Genomic DNA, 22,085 nt, shown 5'->3' on the forward strand with positions numbered 1-22,085 from the left:
TTAATCCCATTGAAAACTTATGGAGGGAGCTGAAGCTGCGAGTTGCCAAGCGACAGCCCAGAACTCTTAATGATTTAGAGATGATCTGCAAAGAGGAGTGGACCAAAATTCCTCCTGACATGTGTGCAAACCTCATCATCAACTACAGAAGACGTCTGACCGCTGTGCTTGCCAACAAGGGTTTTGCCACCAAGTATTAGGTCTTGTTTGCCAGAGGGATTAAATACTTATTTCCCTCTGCAGAATGCAAATAAATTCATATACTTTCCACAATGTGATTTTCCGGATTTAATTTGTGATGTGCTATCTCTCACTGTTACCAATAACCTACCCTTCAATTATGGGCTGCTCATGTCTTTGTCAGTGGGCAAACTTACAAAATCAGCAAGGGATCAAATACTTATTTCCACCACTGTAAGTAGAAAATATTGCTGATAATAGGTAGGTGGAGATGTCATAGAAAATAGCGTAATCAAAATGCAGATAAGTAGATATAAGCAAGAACATTGTTGATAATAGGTAGGTTGCGATGTATTACATTTCTAGTTGTTGCTCTTATTGGTATGCCTTGTTGAATAGGTGGGTCTTCAGGGATTTGCGAAAGTTAGTTAGTTCATAAGTAGTTTTTAAGCTGTGCGGCAATGCGTTCCACAACTGTGTACTCAGGTAAGAGAAGTTAGACGCATACATTAGTTTGTATTTTAGGCCTTTACAACTGGGGAAGTGCAGATTAAGGAATGTTCGAGATGACCTTTTAGCATTCCTGGGTGGCAGGTCTACCAGATCTGACATGTAGGCTGGGGCATTTCCGTGGATGATTTTATGAACTAGAGAACATATCTTGAACGTGATGCGTTCTTTAAGTGGAAGCCAGTGTAGTTTCTTCCTCAGGGGTTTAGCACTTTCATATTTTGTTTTTCCGTATATGAGTCTAGCTGCGGTATTCTGGGCGGTTTGCAGTCTCTTGATGATTTGCTCTTTACAGCCGGCGTAAAGTGCATTGCAGTAGTCTAAGTGACTAAGCACTAGTGATTGTACCAGGTTGCGAAAGATAGTCCTTGGGAAGAATGGTCTTAGTTTCCACATCGAATGGAACATCTTTTTAGTTGTGTTTTTCACATGATTATCAAGTGTAAGATGTCGGTCGAGGGTAATTCCAAGAAGTTTCAATGTATCCGATATGGGAAGGGATAAATTTGGTGTGTTTATGGTGGTAAATTTGTTCGTGTTATGTTGTGAGGTGAGTATAAGGCATTGCGTTTTTTCTGCATTAAGTTTCAGCTGAAATGCATCCACCCATGAATGCATGATTTGGAAACCTTGGTTGATGTCATTGGTAATTTCCATTAAATCGTGTTTAAACGGTATGTAGGTCGTTACGTCGTCTGTGTATATGAATGGATTGAGGTTTTGATTGGATAATAATTTGGCCAAGGGTGTCATCATTAGGTTGAAGAGAGTCGGCGAGAGGGGGGATGCTTGTGGGACTCCACATTCAGGTGTCCAAGTGTTTGAGGTGGCAGAGTTAGATATCACTTGGTAAGATCGTGTGGTTAGGAAGCCTTTAAACCACTTGAGGACGTTGCCTCCAAGTCCAAAGTATTCAAGGATGTTTAGTAATATTCCATGATCAACCATATCGAAAGCGCTGGACATATCGAATTGTAGGAGAAGTATGTTGTAGCCAGTTGCGATCAATTGTTTAAACTTAGTCATGAGAGTAACTAACACTGTTTTGGTGCTGTGGTTAGACCGGAATCCTGATTGGGAGTTGTGCAGTATGGAGAATTGGGAGTTGTAGAGTATGGAGAATTTATTTAGGTAGTCAGTGAGTTGATTGGTCACCAATCCTTCCGTTAATTTGGTTATCAGCGGAATAGATGCTACTGGGCGATAGTTGGTTAGGTCGCTTGTGCTTTTTTTTTGCATCTTTGGGTATAGGGGTGAGTAAAATATTTCCTTGATCCTTTGGGAAGATTCCGTTTTGTAGCATGTGGTTCAAGTGTTCCTTGAGATCTGTTACGAATTGTTGAGGGGCTGATTTTATTAGGTTGTTAGGTCTAGTTTGCAGTGAGACTTGGCAAACCTTTTGAGCTGTTGGGAGACGATGTTCTCTGATAACGTCTCAAAGTTGGTCCAGGTTCTGTCCGCTGGGTATTTACCAGGGTTTGGGTCTAGACAGTCAAGAGGTTCTGTGTAGTTTATGGTATTGACAGGTATCAGGAGAAGTAGTTTTGTGATTTTCTCATTGAAGTAGGGGGCGATGGGCCTGGGTCCGCTTACCTGAAATGCACTGCACCCACTAAAACTGCTCCAGGGACCTGCATACTGCTGTCATGGAGCTGGGTATGACATTTGAGGCTGGCATAGAGGCTGGAAAAATGTTTTTAATTTTTTTAGGGTGGGAGGGGGTTGGTGACCACTGGGGGAGTACGGGGAGGTCATTCCCGATTCCCTCCAGTGGTCATCTGGTCAGTTCGGACACCTTTTAGAGGCTTGGTCCTGAAAATAAATGGACCAAGTAAAGTCGGCCAAATGCTCGTCAGGGCTGCCCTTCTTTTTTCCATTATCGGCCGAGGACGGCCATCTCTTAACCACACCCCCGTCCTGTCTTCAGTACACTGCCGACACACCCCCTTGAACTTTGGCTGGCCCTGCAACGGAAAGCAGTTGAGGACGGCCAAAAGGTAAAATTATGTATCATACCTGATAATTTTCTTTCCATTAATCATAGCTGATCAATCCATAGACTGGTGGGTTGTGTCCATCTACCAGCAGGTGGAGATAGAGAGCAATCCTTTTGCCTCCCTATATGTGGTCATGTGCTGCCGGAAACTCCTCAGTATGTCGATATCAAAGCTCCATCCGCAGGTCTCAGCACTTAGAGAATTACACCCACAAAGGGACACTCTGCCCAGCTCACCACCGCCGAAACGGGGGAGGGGAATTAACCCAGCTCATCCCCACACAAGTGGGGGAGGGGAATCCGTCCAGCTCATCCCCGCGGAGCAGGGGAGGGACACCACACCCGCCGATGCGGGGGGATCTGGCTTATCCTGCAACCGCAACCGTGGGAGGAGCTGACTGACCCTAACACCGCCAAAGCGGGAGGGGTACAAAGCTGCCCTACAGCCGCACGAAGCGGGAGGGAGCGCCGGCAGAATTTAGGTCTCAATCCAGCCCCGTAAAACAGAGGGGAGAGGAATGCAGCAGCTCACTGTAACACAAAATCGTCTCAACTCCTGAAGAATCCAATTGAAAAAACTTGAACACGAAGTCCTCCTGAACAGGAACTGAAGACTAAACTTGAACCTGAAATGCAACCAGAATATAAACAGTACAGATATCTGGGAGGGGCTATGGATTGATCAGCTATGATTAATGGAAAGAAAATTATCAGGTATGATACATAATTTTACCTTCCATATCATCATGCTGATCAATCCATAGACTGGTGGGATGTACCGAAGCAGTACTCACCCAGGGCGGGACATAGAAATCCCTGACCGCAACACTGAAGCTCCAAACCGGGCCTCCGCCCGAGCAGCCACAGTCAAGCGGTAATGCCTGGAGTAGGTATGAGCCGATACCCAAGTTGCCGCCCTACAAATCTCTTCCAAGGAGACGGACTCGGCCTCTGCCATCGAGGCCGCCTGTGCTCTAGTGGAGTGAGCCTTCAGCTGGATAGGCGGCACCTTCCCCGCGGCCACATATGCCGCTGCAATGGTTTCCTTGACCCATCGTGCCACTGTAGGCTTGGCAGCCTGCAGACCCTTACGAGGACCTGCGAACAGCACAAACAGATGATCCGACTTCCAGAATCATTGGTCACTTCCAAGTATCTGATGATGACTCGTCTCACATCTAAATATTTGAGAGCAGAGTACTCCTCTGGGTAGTCCTCCCTACGAAAGGAGGGTAGACAGAGCTGCTGATTCACATGGAAGCGAGGACCAATCTTGGGCAGGAAGGAAGGCACTGTGCGAATAGACACTCCTGCCTCAGAGAACTGCAGAAAGGACTCTCGACATGATAGCGCCTGGAGCTCGGAAACTCTTCTGGCTAAATTGATAGCCACTAAAAGACTGCTTTCAATGTCAATCCTTTCAGAGATGCCCTTGACAAGGGTTCACAAGGCGGCTTCTGCAAGGCTCTTAGCACCAGATTGAGATTCCACGCAGGTACCACTGCGTGCAGAGGGGGGCGCAGGAGAATAACTCTTTTGAGAAAGCGCACTACATCTGGCTGAAATGCCAGGGAAACACCCTTCAGGTGACCCCTGAAGCAAGCAAGAGCCGCTACCTGGACCTTAAGGGAACTGAGCGACAGGCCTTTTTCCAGACCTTATTGCAGGAACGCCAACACTGATGAAATCGGAGCAGTGAAGGGAGAAAGTGAGCCTGCCTCACACCACAATGCAAAGGTACGCCAAACCCTGGCGTAATCAGTAGAAGTAGAGAGCTTCCTCGCACTCAGCATATTGGCGATGACCTTGTCTGAGAAGCTCTGCTTGCTCCGACGCTGCCGCTCAATAGCCAGGCCGTAAGACCAAAGGGGGAGGGATCCTCCATCACCACGGGACCCTAATGCAACAGGCCCCGCTCCGCTGGCATCTGCAGAGGTCCGTCCACTGAGAGCCTGATCAAGTCCGCATATCAGGGACGTCTGGGCTAATCCGGACTCACCAGGATTATCCGGCCCGGATGCTTTGCCACTCGGCCTAGCACCCTGCCTAACATGGGCCAAGGCGGGAACACAAAGAGGAGCTCCTGTGTCTGCCACTGTGGGAGAAGAGCATCTACTCCCAGAGATCGAGGGTCCCATCCTCTGCTGACAAAGCGCGGCACTTGACAATTGGCTGAAGACGCCATCAGATCTAGGCTCGGCTGGCCCCAGCGCTTCGTGATGTCCAAGAACTCCTGAGCAATATTCATGACTCCCGCAATGTGGGCCGCCGACAGCTGTTCCAGGTTTGCTTCCGCCCACAGGCATAGCTTCATGGCCTCCTTGGCTAGAGGGGCGCTCCTGGTACCTCCCTGGCGATTGACATAGGCCACAGCACCAGGCCCGGGAGAAACTCCAAAGGCGCCAACCGAATGGCTCTGAGTTCCAGGAGGTTGATAGACCACTCTGCCTCCGCAGGGGACCAAAGCCCCTGCGCTGTCCTTCCCAAGCAGTGGGCTCCCCAGCCCCACAAAGAGGCGTCCACCGTGACGAAAACCCACTCCGGGGTCACAAGAGGCATTCCTGCGGACGGCTTGTCTGATCTCAGCCACCAGTTCAGCGCCTTGCGCACCGCTGGATCCAAGGGAAGGCGCACAGCGTAATCCTCCGAAGCTGGAGCCCATCGCTGCAGCAGAGAGAGCTGTATAGGTCTCATATGGGCCCTGACCCAGGGCACTACTTCCATCGTGGCCGTCATAGAGCCCAGCACCTGCCCATAGTCCCGAGCCCGAAGAGAAGAGGCTGCTAGGAACTTGTCCACCTGAGCCTGAAGCTTGACAATCCGATTGTCTGGCAGGAACACTCTGCCCACTTGGGTGTCGAATCGAACTCCCAGATACTCCAGGGACTGAGTCGGGCGCAGCTGGCTTTTCTCCCAGTTGATGATCCACCTCAGGGAGCTCAAAAGAGCAATCACCCGGTCTGAAGCCCTGCCGCACTCTGTATAAGAGGGGCCTCGGATCAACCAGTTGTCCAGATAAGGATGGACTTGTACTCCTTTCTTGCGTAGGAAGGCCGCGATGACCACCATAACTTGGAGAAGGTCCGCGGAGCAGTAGCCAACCCGAAAGGGAGGGCTCTGACCTGGGAGAGTCCTCAGAACTGCAAAACGCGGAAAGCGTTGATGAGGAGGCCAGATGGGAATATGCAAGTAAGCTTCCTTGAGGTCCAAGGATGCCAGGAACTCCCCTGCCTGCACTGCCGCTATAACAGAGCGGAGAGTCTCCATCCGGAAGTGCCGAACTTCCAAGGCCCGATGGACCCCTTTGAGGTCGAGGATAGGCCGGACAAAACCTCCTTTCTTAGGTACCACAAAGTAAATGGAGTAACGTCCCTTGCCAGGGTGATCTTCTGGCACAGGAACGACCGCACCCAGGCAGATCAGATTGTCCAAAGTCTGCTGCACTGCCACAGCTTGACCGGAGACTTGCAGGGAGAGTGCACAAACCCGATTCTTAAGGGTCGGCAGAACTCTAGCTTGTAGCCGTCTCTGATGACTTGCAGCACTCAAGCGTCTGAAGTTACCCTGGTCCACTCGCCCAGAAACGAGGATAGGCGTCCTCCAATCTGCTCTGGGCCATGGACCAGTGCCCCGTCATTGGGTACGAGACCCTGGGGGAGGACCACAGGAGGCACCTCCGGGACGGCGGTCTCCTCAAAAGGAATGCTGCTTGGGGGAGAAATTCCTTTTGATGGAAGAGGGGGCAGAGGAGCTCGACTTGCCCGGGCAATACCGACGGGCTTCCTGAAACCGTCCTTTGGAGGAACCGGGGCGGGCATCACTGGCCCGAGCCCTGAGCTCAGTTAACCTCTTGCCCTTAGACGTGCCGAGATCGGTCACAATCTTGTCCAGCTTGACCCCAAAGAGCAGCTTGCCTTTAAAAGGCAACTTAGCCAGGCGAGACTTAGAGGCGTGGTCAGCAGACCAGTGCTTCAGCCAAAGCGACCGCCGTGCAGATACTGTCTGAGCCATACCTTTACCCGAGGCTCTCAAGACATCATACAGCCAGCCTGCCAAGTAGGCCAAGCCCGATTCCAGGGCTGGCCAATCAGCCCTCAAGGAAGGATCCGAGGGGGAAGCCCGCTGCGCAAGCATCAGGCACGCCCTGGCCACATAGGAGCCACAAATTGAGGCCTGTAAACTTAAAGCAGCCGCCTCGAAGGACGACTTTAAAGCCGCCTCCAAACTCCTGTCTTGGGCGTCCTTTAGGGCCGTGCCACCTTCCACCGGCAACGCCGTTTTCTTAGTCACCGCAGTGATTAAAGAATCCACGGTAGGACCAAGAAAGGCCTCCCGTTCACCTTCAGGCAGAGGATAGAGGCGGGACATAGCCCTAGCCACTTTAAGGCTCGCTTCTGGGAAATCCCATTGAGCCGAAATCAAGGTGTGCATTCATGCACATGGAAGGTTCTAGGCGGGCGCTTAGTCCCCCGCATAATGGCAGAGCCAACAGAGGCTGAGGGAGAGACGTCTTCCGGAGAGGAACTCTTCAAAATGCTCATGGCCTGCACTAACAGGTTGGGCAAATCCTCTGAGCGAAAGATCCGTGCTGCAGAGGGGTCATCCACTCCAATTGAGCGGTAATCTGTCTCCTCCAAGGAATCCCCAAAGGACCGTTGGGAGAACTCATATACGCTGCCCTCATCTACATCAGAGGAGACCGAGTCCTCTAGGGCCCGGAAGTCCACCCGAGGGCGTTTGCTTCTAGAGGCCTCAGCCCCTTGATCAGAGGGGGGAGCCGGGGCAGCGTTTATCATAAGAAAAGCCTGATGCAGCAGCAAAATGAACTCAGGGGAGAAACCCCCTAGACTGTGCACTTCTGCCACCTGGGCCACGGCCCTAGACGCGCCCTCAACCGGCGCTCGCAAGAGCGGGGAAGAAACATGCTGCGCATCCAAAATGGCATCCAGCGCGAAACTCCGAGGAGCCGCGCGGGAAGAACGGCGCTTAACTTTGGCCGCTTTCTTGCCGTCGCCCGAATCAAGGGTGACCATAGCATTAACGTCTCCCAGCTCAAGGGCGGCCCAAGAAGAAGCCGTCCGAGCAGAGTGGCCGGTCAACATGGAGTGGGCGAGCAGCGGGGGATGGGCGTTTATGGCGGGAAAAACCGCCGCACCGGAGGAAGAACCAGGACACTGACCGGACTCCAAACTGATGCCCAACAAAGGCGATTCAGGCTTTGAAAACCCCTGCATCCCCGCTAGACGCACACATGCGGTCCAGGGAGCGAATCTTCGTGCTCTCGCCCTCCGACGCCATAAGCCACATGGAGACCGAACGGGGAACCCCCTGCCCGCCATAAAAAGGTAGAATTACCTGCTTCTCGTTCCGAGCTGTAACGAACTGCTGTCCCAGTGAGCAGCTGCAATAAACGCTGATATCAACGTTGAAATAAACACCCTTAAAGGACATCAAAAAAAAATTTTTTTTTTTTTAAATGGAGCCAGCGGGAGGGGGGAGAAAAGGAGGGACCTGGCACCACCAGGTTTGCACTTGCTCAAGAAGAGCCCTCAACCCCAGGTACTCAACAAAACCTAAAGATTAGGCTTGGAGACCTAGCCAGAGCTGCTGCTGTGTGTGACCACCACCTGCTGAGATAGAGAACATACTGAGGAGTTTCCGGCAGCACATGACCACATATAGGGAGGCAAAAGGATTGCTCTCTATCTCCACCTGCTGGTAGATGGACACAACCCACCAGTCTATGGATTGATCAGCATGATGATATGGAATCAGCTTTCGATTATACCGATTTGGCCGCCCTTAGGAGAAGGGCGCCCATTTCCCGATTTGTGTCGGAAGATGGGCGCCCTTCTCCTTCGAAAATAAGCAGGATAGTAACATAGTAGATGACGGCAGAGAAAGACCTGCACAGTCCATCCAGTCTGCCCAACAAGATAACTCATATGTGCTACTTTTTGTGTATACCTGACCTTGATTTGCATCTGCCATTTTCAGGGCACAGACCGTAGAAGTCTGCCCAGCACTAGCCCTACCTCCCAACCACCAGCCCCGCCTCCCACCATTGGCTCTGCCACCCAATCTCGGCTAAGCTTCTGAGGATCCATTCCTTCTGAACAGGATTCCTTTATGTTTATCCCACGCATGTTTGAATTCCGTTACCATTTTCATCTCCACCACCTCCCGCGGGAGGGCATTCCAAGTATCTGCAAGTAAGTGTTGCCAGGAAATCTCATATGTGTAAAGTGGGAAATTTAACACCCAGTTGAAGTATGTGAAGGAAACTTAGACACAGTTTTAATTTTCAGAAAATGTATGCTTACCACAACCATTTGAAAGAGAACTGGAACAAGTAGGTGATCTTCCAAAAGCCTGTAAAAATGTTAAGATTTAAGAATTAAATGAAAAGATTTTTATCTGTGTACTAATGATGGTAATAGACTGAAATCACAAGCAGATGTCTACGAAACAGACCTTTAGCCTCCAAGTAATTCTTTATATCAACAACCAGGGCTGGCTCAAAGAAGAGTGGTAGCCTGAGCCAACTAGCTTAGGTGGTTACCCCCACCCATTGCATTGCTTCCGGCGCTCCCCTCCCTCTCTCTCCATGGGTTTAGCATCTCTCCCCCTCCTCATGGGTCCAGCACTACTCTCTCACCTGTCTCACTCCCCACAGTCCTGTAAAGTCACAGGTGGCAGCAGTAGCAGCATGACAGGCTGCCTTCGGCCAGCCCCTGGGTTTTCTCTCTGCCGCATCATTCCCACAGGAAATTGTATCAGAGCAAGCAGGATGCAGCAGAGGGAAAGCTTAGGGGATGCCTGAAGGCAGCCTTTCACAATGTTGCCTCTGCCAGGGGCAACCAACATAAAATTTACAGGACTGAGGGGGAATGAGAGAGGTGAGGGAGCAGTGACAGACTCAGGGGGAGGGGGAGAGAATGGGCTGTGGTGGGGGGAGAAAAACCTTAACCTGTAAACCAAATGAGATCAGAGGATGTGTATTTTGGTGCCTTTAATCACTGGCACCCTGGGCCACAGCCTCACCTGGTCCAATTGTTAAGCCGGCCCTGTCCACAACCTTAGTAAAAGACATGAAGTAAAAACATAAGCATGGTCATAGGGATGGACTGAAGGTTCATCAAGCCCAGGTATCTTGTTCCCAATAGTGGCCAATCGAGGTCAAAAGTAGCTGGCAAGATCCCAGAACAGTAAAACAGATTTTATGCTGCTTATTTCAGGAATAAACAATGGATTTTCCCATCTTAATAATGGCTTGTAGGTTGTTGTTTTTTTTTTTTTACGAAGTTCTCCAAATCATTTTTAAACCCTGCTAAGCAAACTGCTTTTACCACATTCTCTAGCAATGAATTCCAGAGTTTAATCATACGTTGAGTGAAGAAATATTTTCTCTGATTTTTTTTTTTATTTACTACTTAGTAGTAGCTTTAGTATGTGTTTCATAGTCATTTTATTTTTGGGAATGAACAATTTATGTCTACTCATTCCACTCCACTCAAAGCACTTTACAGACCTCAGTCATATCTTGTCTCAGCCATCTCTTCTCCAAGCTGAAGAGCCCTAGCCTATTTAGCCTTTCCTCACAGGGAAGTCATCCCATTCCCTCTATTATTTCCATTGCCCTTCTCTTTAACTTTTCTAATTCTGCTGTATCTTTTTTGAGATGTAGTGACCAAAATTGCACACATTATTCATGGTGTGGTTGCACCATGGAACAAGAGAAAGGCATTATAATATTCTCAGTTTTGTTAGGGTTCCTCTTCCCTACATATATCATTCTGCAAAATGCTCACACTACATGTCATCTGCCATTTGGGCGCTCAGTCTCCTAGTCTCATAATGTCCCATTTTACACAGAACATAGAGATCAGCATTGAGATGCCCAGGTCAGGATGTGCTCAATTCCGGTGATATAAAAAAAAAAAATTGCCAAAGTAGAGTCTTTTCTAAAATACTTGCAGCAGAGCACATGTCTGCTGGATGTTGAGTGGAAGCAGCCATTTTACAAATAATCAACAGAGGAAACATGGCAACTTCCATATGTATGTGCCAACTCTTACATGTGTAAGTTGGTATTTCACAACTTACATATGTATATCAAACATTTTGCAAACCTATACATTAATGCTGCTAATACAGAACCCACAATATTTGCTTTCAAATTGGAGGAGAAATAAATAACCGAAGATTAAAAAGGTTAAACTCCTTTAATCCATCCTGTACAGGGCAGGATGAAATGAGCACTTTTTAAAAACCTATGGGGCTCATTTTCATAAGAGAAAAAATTCCAAAAAGTGGAATAAATCTGCATTTGGACTTTTTTTTGTCACAAAAAGTCTAAATTGGTATTTTCAAAACCAGTTTTTAGATGTTTTTCTATGAAGTCCGTCAGAAGTGTGTTCAAATCACAAAGGGATGTGCCAGGGGTGTGTTAAGGGTGGGATCTGTGCATTCCTAACACTTGGATGCTTTTCTGCCATAATAGAACAAAGCAAAAACATCCAGGGCTATAAAGATGGACACTTTGGTCTAGACCTGTTTTATTAACGAGTAAGCCACAAAAAAAGTGCCCTAAATGACCAGATGCCCACTGCTACTACTATAAATAATTTCTATAGCGCTACCAGTCATACGCAGCGCTTCACAATTGAACATGAAGAAAAGACAGTCCCTGCTCAAAGAGCTTACAATCTAAATCAGGACAGACAGAACAAATAAGGATAAGGATAAGGTTAGGACAGACAGATAGGACACATAGGGAAAGGGACTATTGAAGAGAGGAAGACAAGATAAAGGTTACGAGCAAGTGACAAGTTAGGAATCAAAAGCAGGAATAAAGGAATGACACCCTCTTACTTCTTCAGTGGTCACTGACCCCCTCCCACCCCACAAAGATGTAAATTAAACAGTACATACCAGCCTCTAAGACAGCTTCAGATGTTATGGCCAGTCTTATTAGAGCAGCACGTAGATTCTTGGAATAGCCTAACGGTTGGTGCAGTGCACTGTAGAGATGGTGATCCAGGCCCATAATCCACTCTAACTATTACATTTTTGGTGGAAAGTGTCAGCCTCCCAAAAAACCCCAAAACCTACTGTACCCACATATAGGTGACACTAGCAGCCATAAGGGCTATTGTAGTGGTGTACAGTTGGGTATAGTATGTTTTTTGTGGGTTTTGAAGGACTCACTATACAATTTAAGAGGGTAATGGTGAGATGTGTACCTAGGACCTTTTATCTGAAGTCCACTGCAGTGCTTCCTAGGGTGCCCCACTGCTCTGCTGGGATGTTTGTGTGGCCAGTCTAGTAGGAAAGATGGCTCCTCCTACATTGATTTTGTGCGTTTTTCACTTGGACGGGTTTTTTTTAATGGTCCAAAAAGATAGACAAACTAATCATAACATCTAGGAAATGGTCACGTAAAAAAAAAAAAAAAAAGATAATGACTATTTTCAAACCAGAAAAAGTCTATCACTACTTGATTTTTGGACGTTTTACATAAGAACATAAGAGTAGCCATACTGGGTCAGACCAATGGACCATCTAGCCCAGTATCCTCTTTTCCAAACATTGGCTAAGCCAGGTCACAAGTACCTGCCAGAAACCCTAATCGTGGCAACACTCCATACTACAAATCCCAGGGCAAGCAGTTGCTTCCCATGTCTGTCTCACCAGCAGACTATGGACCTTTCCTTCAGGAATTTGTCCAAACCTTTTTTAAACCCAGATATGCTGACCGCTGTTACCACATCCTCTGGCAAAAAGTTCCAGAGCTTAACTATTCGTTAAGTGAAAAAATATTTCCTCCTATTTGTTTTAAAAGTATTTCCACGTAACTTCCTGGAGTGTCCCCTAGTCTTGTTACTTTTGGAAGGAGTAAAAAATCGATTTGCTTATACTCATTCTACACCACTCAGGAGTTTGTAGACCTCAATCGTTATCTCCCCTTATCCATCACTTTTCCAAGCTGAAGAGCCCTAACTTCTTTAGCCTTTCCTCGTATGAGAGGAGTTCCATTCCCTTTATCAGTCAAACATCCAAAGAACAGATTTAGACGTTATATCAAAAATGCCCCACTATATGTGCCAGGGAGCAACAGTAAATCCCGAGGTGGAAATATTAGGTCCTACATATGCATTCCCTTTACGAAATGAAGAATACATGTGAAAATTTTTTACTCGCTGAGGCTATGACCAAACCATGTCCTCAACATGCCACCTTGGAATTTCTACATATTATGGACATCCAGGTGTCAATTAAGTTCTTTCTAAAATTGCCATTTATAAATGGAGATCATTTCCACATGAGGCTGACTGGAATACTTACTAAATTAACATTTTAAAATAGTGAAAAATTAAAGGTCTATACATATAAGAAAAAAATTTCAATTTTACAATATAGAATATAAGTATTTCTAAGTTTATAAATCTATATTCCACAACAATGAAGGCAGGTCTCAACCCTTTTATCTATATTTGAAAATCTTTTCTTTAGGAATTTTAGGGACAGGGGAGGAAGTTCCAGGGATTCATAATATTTACTGAGTAGATGTTACTATTTGTCTTGACTGGGTTGAGGGTAACAGGGCTATTTTAGAGTCCAAAAAAGAATTAAGTTGTTTAGGGTCAAAGAAAACATATCTAATAAAATTCAATTTTACAACACATTTACATGGGAAGCTTAACCAATAAAGTGCCCTGAGTTGAAAAGCCTTAGGACGTAACTTAAGAAATTCTTTACGCCTTCTTTGGGTTGCCTTAGAAACATCCGGAAACATTCTCAGCTTAAAGTTCATAAAAAGTTCGTCTCTGTGAAGAAAAAATTGCTTGAGAATCCAATCTCTGTCTGGTTGCAATACAAAGGAGACTATTAAAGTCACTGGCACCAAACCTAAATTATCATCTTCTAGTGTCTGTGTTAAATTCAAATCCAAAACATCAAAAGACGTTTCGGGTCTTTGACCCCTCCACTTGTTCTTGTTCTCTTCTTTTATATGGTAATAAGTAGTAGATTTTTGATATAGGAGGGAATGCAGTTTCAGGAATTTCCAGAACTTCACACGTATTTTTTAAAAGTTAATGCAGGTGCTATCATAGGTTGTTTTGGAATCTTAATGTATTAGATCGCTGAGCATTTTCCAAATTTTCTATCTTGTTCTGGAGGTATAAATTTTCTATATCAGATTAACTTGTACTTGTTGGATAGTTTGTATCTCTTTTGAATTATTCTCTGTTAATATTTGCAAATTTTGCAACTTTGTCTCCATTACAGGTATTTTATTTAGGGAAGTTTGAGATTGGTCACATATAGAGGAAATTTTTTTATATAATGAGTTTTCCAAACTCTTCAAAGCTTCCCAGATGGCTTCCCCTAAGGCAGAAAAGCTATCTGGCTTTTCCCCTAAGGCAGACTTACTTGGTAGCTCCCTTTGTAAGGTTTCCTCTATCAAACCTGCTTCCCTCATCGATGGATCCTCAGTCAAGGCTTCTCCTCCACTTAATTCCCACACTGCCTGTGCGGTTAGCATCGGCAGACTAACTTCCGGATTGGGTCCCGTTCCGGGAGACCCTGCCACCACTTGGGAACTTGGGGCTTCCCGGTCCCTCCTCGGCATGTCTGCCGGCATGGGAGGAGCCGATCTCTGCTCGGGGCTCAACGTTGTCTCCATCTCTGGACGGGAATGCGGCTCTCCTCTCTTCGCAGTCTCCGTCTGCAGAGTTCCTGCTCCCGACAGCGTTCCCGGAACCAAGAAGCACTCAATCAAACGCGAAGCAGAGACCGCAGGTCCGGTTCTCTGTCTTCCCCTCCTCTTATAAAAAACAACAAAGCAGTGGAATCAAATGTATTTATTGGAACAATACCCGACGTGGCCATGTTTCGCCCTCAGGCTGCGTCAGGGGTATAAACTATAAAAACAAAACAGAAGTATAAAAACCATGTATAACCATATTAACAATGTCATAAGCATGATTCAACTAATAAAAGGCAATTATATAAAAAAGAGATTCAACATATATAAAACAATCCTTTAAGAGTTCTAAAAAAACATGTATAGACATACATGATATCATCTGTAAAACAAATATTTATAATTATCATTAAAATCATACATCACATAAAATTTTTTATCAGAACATCTACAATTACTCATATCACATTTATAACTCTCAATAAAAAAAGTGTTAAGATCATACAATTAGAATCAAAACATTTCAATGAAGAGGGGAAGAAATTTCTTTATACATACCTATCAAAAGTGTATGTAAATATATCATACACACTAGTAGTTCCAAAAATCTAGTTCTACACAGATATAAAAACAAAAAATAAAAATATCATCAGACAAGAAGCATATCTAAATGTGCACAAAACTTTTAAAAGACTCTAGACATTCTAGTTTCTCCACTGATATTCTTAACACAAAACCAAAAAACCTCCTTAGAAATAAATAACCAGTCCTCATCACTGCTAGAGGCAGGAAATAGTTCACTGAATAAAAGACTTCTCACAAAAATATAACAACAGAGGAAGCACTGCAAGCACTCAATCTTAAAAACAACATCTAGTAGGTCTCCATCAGATCACAGCTAGACTCCCTACATATTCCAAAGATGTGCAAGATGAACAGAAATAAAGCAAACACTTACCCACTTATCTGCTACTTCCAACTAAACTGATATGCATTAGCATTACTAGCTTCTGAGACCCATGACTCATTTAGCATCATCATAAGGTTAAAGGTCATCTCCAAGCACATTGCAAGTATCTTAAAGGGCCAGATAGCTATTTTACATTGGAGAGCCAGATTTTAAAATAAACAGTGCTTAATTGTGAAATGTTCATAAAGGTTACAAAACTGATGATCTAAATTAATAAAAGCTTACAAATGGGTATAATAAACACAATGCTTTCAAAACCGAAAACTCTAGGAATAAATAACCTGTCCACATTACTGCTAAGGCAGGTAACAGTTCACTGAATGAAAAACTTCTCACAAAAATGTAACAGCAGAGAGAGCACTGCAAGCACTCAATCTTTAAAAACAACATCTAGTACGTTTCAATGAGATCACAACTAGACTCCCTACATATTCCAAAGGTGTGCAAGATCAACAGAAATAAAGCAAACACTTACCCATTTATCTGCTACTTCCAACTGAACTGATATAGAGTAGTTACTTACCTGTAACAGGTGTTCTCCGAAGACAGCAGGCTGCATATTCTCACAAGTGGGTGACGCCACGTCGGCCCCGGAGGATTTTAAAGCAAAATCTAAAAATCTCTTCTACGGCGTTCCGTCGCGCGAGCGAACGCACTGCGCATGTGCGCACACCTCTTCCCGCTCGCCGTGCGGACACGCCCCTCAGTTAAATCCAAAAGATGGAGGAGACAACTCCAAAAGGGGAAGGTGGGAGGGTTTGTGAGAATATGCAGCCTGCTGTCTTCGGAGAACACCTGTTACAGGTAAGTAACTACTCTTTCTCCAAAGACAAACAGGCTGATATTCTCACAAGTGGGGTATCCCTAGCTTCCAGGCTTACACAACACAACAAACAGTGGTCAATTGAGTCTCGCAACGGCGAGGCCAGAATAAAATTGACCTGAAAAGAAGAAACATCTAAATGAGTGTAGCCTGGAACAGAACAAAAATGGGCTTAGGAGGGTTGGAGTTGGATTCTAAACCCCAAAGAAGTTCTGCAGCCCCGACTGCCCAAACCGACTGACGAGTCGGCTATTGCTGAAGGCAGTAGTAAGATGTGAATGTGTGGACTGATGACCACGCCGCAGCTTTGCAGATCTCTTCAATAGTGACTGATCTTAGATGAGCCACCGACTCAGCCATGGCTCTAATTTTGTGAGCCGTGACATGGCCTTCTAGAGTCAGTCCAGCTTGGACAAAAATGAAGGAGATGCACTCTGCTAGCCAAGAAGAAATTATGCGGTTTCCGACAGCAACTGGCATTAAAAGAAATAAACAACTGGTCGGACCGTCCGAGGGAGCTCGTCTGCTCCACGCAAAAAGTGCGGAGCTTGCTTTCGCCAGGGCTTGTAAGATGAGGGAGAAAGAATGTTGGCAAGACAACTGACTGGAGCAGATGGTACTCCGATACCAGCGCCAGTAAGAACTTTGTCTGCATGCGGAGAACTACTCTGTTAAGATGAGAAGTAAGGTAAGGCGCTTGAGCTACTAGAGACCGAAGCTCACCGACCTTACGAGTTGAAGGAACAGCCACTAAGGAAAACGACCTTCCAGGTCCAATACTTCAGATGGCAGGAATCCAGTGGCCCGAATTGAGCTTGCAGCAGCTGGATGAAAACGACATTGGGACCCCAAGATAATGGATAAGGAGTGATAGGAACTCTGACCGAAGCATAAGAGCCAACTGTCAAAATTATTGTGGGTGCTAAGCCCAACAGAAATAATCTCCCTTAGACACATACAAGGAATTTTCTCAATATTGGGGGAGAAATAAACCTCTCGTGAAGTGGACAGCTAAAGGCTGACCTTTCACACGTTGATGATAAGCTCTTATTGCACGAAGATGAATACTGACAGAGTTGGTCTTGAGACCAGACTCAGACAGGTGTAGAAAGAACTCAAGCAAGGTCTGTATAAGACAAGATGCAGGATCTAGGGCCTTGCTGTCACACTAGACGGCAAACCTCTTCCATGAAAAAGAATATCACCTCTTTGTGAAATCTTTTCTGAAAGCAAGCAAGAGTCGGGAGACACTCTGGAAAACTCAACGAAACCCCACTCTCAACATCCAGACCGTGTGAGCCAGAGATTGGAGGTTGGGATGTAGAAGTGCCCCCTTGTTCTGCGTAATGAGAGCTGGAAAACATTCCAACTCCAGAAGAAGAGGGAATCCTATCTGACGCAGCTAGAAAAGAGCAATCAGAATCATGGCTCCACAATCTTGCTTGAGAAACAGCAAAGTCTTTTCCACCAGATGTATGGGAGGATACTGTAAAGGAAATGTGGAAAACCATAGGGACCTGGGAGAAACGAAGGGAACCAGATCCTACAAACCCCCAAAAGCCCCAGAGGAGTCTCTCCCTTACCGGCCGCTTGTCCCCAAGAGCCAACTTAGGGTCAGGAACTACAAATCCCAGCAGCCACCTTGGGGAAAAGAGAGACAAGCCAGAGTGCATTCACAAGAGCCACCAGAAGGGGGCTGCAGGAGAAGGAGTAATACTAATTCTCCAACCTGGGGGAAGGAGAGGTGGAACAGGTGGGAAAAAGAAGAGAAAAAGCCCGAAAGGGTTAATGAGGAAAAGAGCAGCTGGGGAGAGGGTGGGGCGAGGAGAGTATGGACTGGGCTCCTGGGAAGGAGAAAGAGGAGTTTGGGCCTTGGCCCATGGAGCTGACAGTACCAGAGCAAACCCTGGAGGAGCCCATGGATATATCAGCCCTGGCCCAGAGAAACACACAGAGGTAGGACAGTCCCTGGCTAAACGGGCCAGAGAAAAAGGGGTCAAGCAGGAGGAGGTCAGAAGAGTAAGTAAAAGTCTGACCAAGCGGGTGGGACCCCAGGCTTTGAGCCCGCGCAAAGCCAGAGGAACTGTGGACTTGAAAAGCCAAGGTATGGTGCTGTTTTAAGCGCTTGGCTACCTGAACTGTGGATTTAAGGAGCCAAGTTATATTGCTGTTTTTTGAGAGCTTGGTTACCTGAACTGTGGATTTATAAAGCCAAGGTATAGTGCTGTTCTGAGCGCTTGGCTACCTGAACTCTGGATTTAAAAAAACCAAGTTATATTGCCATTCTGAGAGAGCTTGGCTACCTGAACTGTGGATTTAAAGAGCCAAGTATAGTGCTGTTTTTGAGAGCTTGGTTACCTGAACAGTGGATTTATAAAAACCAAGGTGTCCTGAGCTGTTTTGTTTTTGGGTGTTTTTTTTTGAACAAGACTTGTATGATAAAGGTTGCTGAGAAGGGCGGATAGCCCTAGAGGCTGAGCAACGCCCAGCAACCTATTACAATACGCATACAGAAAACCTGTCTCCCAAAGAAGGAGAAAGGCATCCGATGGTAGCCTGCCGTGAACCTGCAGCCTGGAACAGAACTGAGGGACTTTGCGATTGGACTAAGTAGCAAAAAGATCCACTGAGGGGTCTTTCGAACTATAGGCATGCTCAACTGTAGCATTATCCTGCTCAGCCTGTCAGCCAGACTGCTGTTTACGCCAATTAGATAAGTGGCTTGGAGAAAACATGCCGCATTGCGGGCCCACCGCTACATCTGCATGGCATCCTAACTCAGAGGGCAAGATCCAGTACTCCTTTGTTATCGAGTACATCACAACCCGATTGTTTGTTGAATTAAAATAATTTGGTTGGATAGCCAGGAGGGATGCAACCTTCGTCAGCAGCTTTTGACTGAGTAAGGTGCCTCAGAATCAAAATAGAGAGAATTAACCACCTCTGAGGGGAATACCGAAGACTGGCGGACAGTCGGGTTACATCCTCTAGATACCCTAAACTTGATACCACTGGGAAGCTAGGATGCACTGAGCGGATGTCATGTGCAAAAGTGCCATGGGAGTTACGTGAACTGTGGAAGCCATGTGTCAAGAAGTCTCAATATGTACTGTGCTGTAATCTGTTGAGACGGGCAATCATCGTGTTAAGGGAACACATGCACTCTCAGTCCATGAAGATACGCTGCAACAACAGCCAGGCACTAGGAAAAAAACATACTCTGGATGCAAAGAGAGTATAAGTATCCTGTAAATCCAGAGAGCATAACCAATCGTTTTCCTGAAGTATGGGAAGAAGGATGCCCAGGGAAAGCATCCTGAACCAAATCTGTTTAGGCCCCTTATGTCTATGATGGGACGCAACCCACAAAGAAAGATCTGGAATAGAATCTCAACCCTTCTTGCCCTGGTGGAACGGGCTCAACTGCATTGGCGCTGAGAAAAGCAGAGAGTTCCTCTGCAAGTACTCACTTTTGATGGAAGCTAAAGGATTAAGCTTCCAATGAACAATGTGGAGGGTTTGATTCCAGATTGAGAATGTATCCTAACCGGACTAGTTGAAAAACCCCACCGGTTGGAGGATAAAAGAAGTCACCTTTGGTGGAGAAAATGTAAACTTCCCCCCCGACAGGCAGAATGGCCGGTACGGACATTTTTTTTTTTTTAGTGGCTATACTGAATTGGAGCCAGTCAAAAACCCCTCTGTTTCCTGGGGAATAGGTGCAGGGGCCTGATTAGGTGCACGCCGCTGACTAGAACGAGCGTGCTGAGGCATAGCCCGAACCGGCTGTCGAGAAGTAGGAGTATAGGTATGACCCCTTAAGGCACAAGGAAAACTACTCCTCTCTCTAAAGAACTTCCAAGATGAGGAAGTGTATGCACAGCATATCTACAGTTTTCTGCTGAGTCTCCTCCTCCAGGAGAGAGGCACACAGTCATGAGAGGCTGCGCATCACTGTACCTAGAGCAGAAATCTAGGTGTTACATTACAAGTGTCGAAAATGCCCTTGGACAGGAACCTGCGACACACCGTGTGCTACCTGACCACTTGGTGAAAAGGTTTAGCCTACTCCGGTGGGAATGCTCGTAAAGATCTGACAAGACTTGATTTGGGATGCGATCATGCCAGCCTGGTACGCCATTCTCCAAAAGAGGCTAAGGATGAATGCTCTGGCCCCGGGGGCGCCGAAATAAGTTCTTAGAACTCCTATCTGTTCTGAGTGCAGAAGACTCAGGTGAAGATAGTAGTCCAGGACCTCTAGCATCTGGGCATTGGGATTCACAATCTCCACTGTAATGTCAGATGACCATCATTGAACTGAACTAACTACTCAAACAGAGCAGCTCAGATCCAAACGCGTCCGATATGGAGGCTACTATGGGTCGAGAAGTTGCCCCAGTAGGGTGCGAACACCCATACCAGAGGCAGCATCGGTGAAGGAGACCAGGTGAAAAGCCAGATGCCGCAGGAGGCGGTAGCACCCATGGCATCCAATGGTACCCATGGTCCCGAAGCCAAGGACAAAGTCTGGAAATACAAGGGAATCGAAACCAGACTGCTAGACCATGGCACCGACGGTACCGATGATACACATGGTACCGATGGACCCCGGTACCAATGGTACCCATGGTACTTGGTACCGATGATAGTCATGGTATCTGGTATCGATGGTACCCATGATACCTGGTACCGATGGTAGCCATGACATGTGGTACCAATGGTACCCATGATATCTGGCACCAACAGCACCGACGGTACCGATGGTACACATGGCACCGACGGTGCTCATGACACCTGGTACCAATGGCACCCATGGCACCGATGGTACCTGGTCATGATATCTGGTATCGATGGTACTCATGTGCCGACGGCATCCATGATACCTGATACCCATGTATCCACGGTACCGACGATACCTGATACTATGGTACCGATGGCAGTCATGATACTCGGTACCGATGGGCGATGATACCTGGTACCGATAGTCGATGGTGCCCATGATACCTGGTGCCGATGGTGCCCATGACTCCCGGTACCGACAGCACCCATGGCACCGATGACACTCGGCATCGACGGCACCCATGGTACCGATGATACCCGGTGCCGACGGGATCCATGGTACCGATGATACCCGGTACCGACGGGACCCATGACACCGACCATGGTACCAATGTAGTTGGTATCGATACTCCTCGGTACCGATGCACCGATGATATTCGGTACCGACAGTACCCATGGCACCGATGATACTCGGTACCGACGGCACTCATGGCACCGATGATACCCGGTACCGACAGCACCCATGGCACCGATGACACTCGGCATCGACGGCACCCATGGTACCGATGATACCCGGTGCCGACGGGACCCATGGTACCGATGATACCTGGTACCGACGGGACCCATGACACCGACCATGGTACCAATGTTCCTGGTATCGATACTCCTCGGTACCGACGGTACCCATGACACCTGGCACCGATGGTATCCACGGCACCGATGATATCTGGTACCGATGTACCGGTGCATCGACGTCCAATGCCAGGATACCTCCATAACAGAGGGAGCAACGCTCTCGGCACCGACTGATGTCTGAAGCCCGGATACCTCCATAACCGAGGGAGCAAAGCTCTGGGCATCTCCTTTGGGCATCCCTGGCAGAGTAGAATACGTCTCGTTTCTTTGAGACACTACTTGCGCTTCACAGGGAGATGATCCGGCCCAAGACACATCCGCCGATGCGCCCGAATGACCTGCCAAGCAGGAGGCGCCGAGGCAGGTGGAGCCCTGTTCGATGCATAACTATACCCAGCGTGCATCGGTCTCTGTCGGACTCCAGAATGATCTCCTTTGGGCATCCCTGGCAGAGTAGAATACGTCTCGTCTTTGAGACACT

At 47.0% G+C, this 22,085-nt stretch overlaps 1 protein-coding gene across 1 annotated transcript in view; it reads right to left on the reverse strand.

Moving 5' to 3' along the window:
* Positions 1-22,085, reverse strand: part of ULK4 (unc-51 like kinase 4) — a gene marked incomplete in the record, with an annotated part of 1,752,451 nt that overhangs the window by 271,956 nt on the left and 1,458,410 nt on the right. Inside the window, 1 exon segment of the mRNA XM_030209369.1 lies at positions 9,010-9,058. Coding sequence (XP_030065229.1) covers positions 9,010-9,058 — 49 coding nt within the window.

The sequence above is a fragment of the Microcaecilia unicolor genome, chromosome 1, assembly GCF_901765095.1.
Source record: "Microcaecilia unicolor chromosome 1, aMicUni1.1, whole genome shotgun sequence".
In the NCBI taxonomy this organism is placed as follows: domain Eukaryota; kingdom Metazoa; phylum Chordata; class Amphibia; order Gymnophiona; family Siphonopidae; genus Microcaecilia; species Microcaecilia unicolor.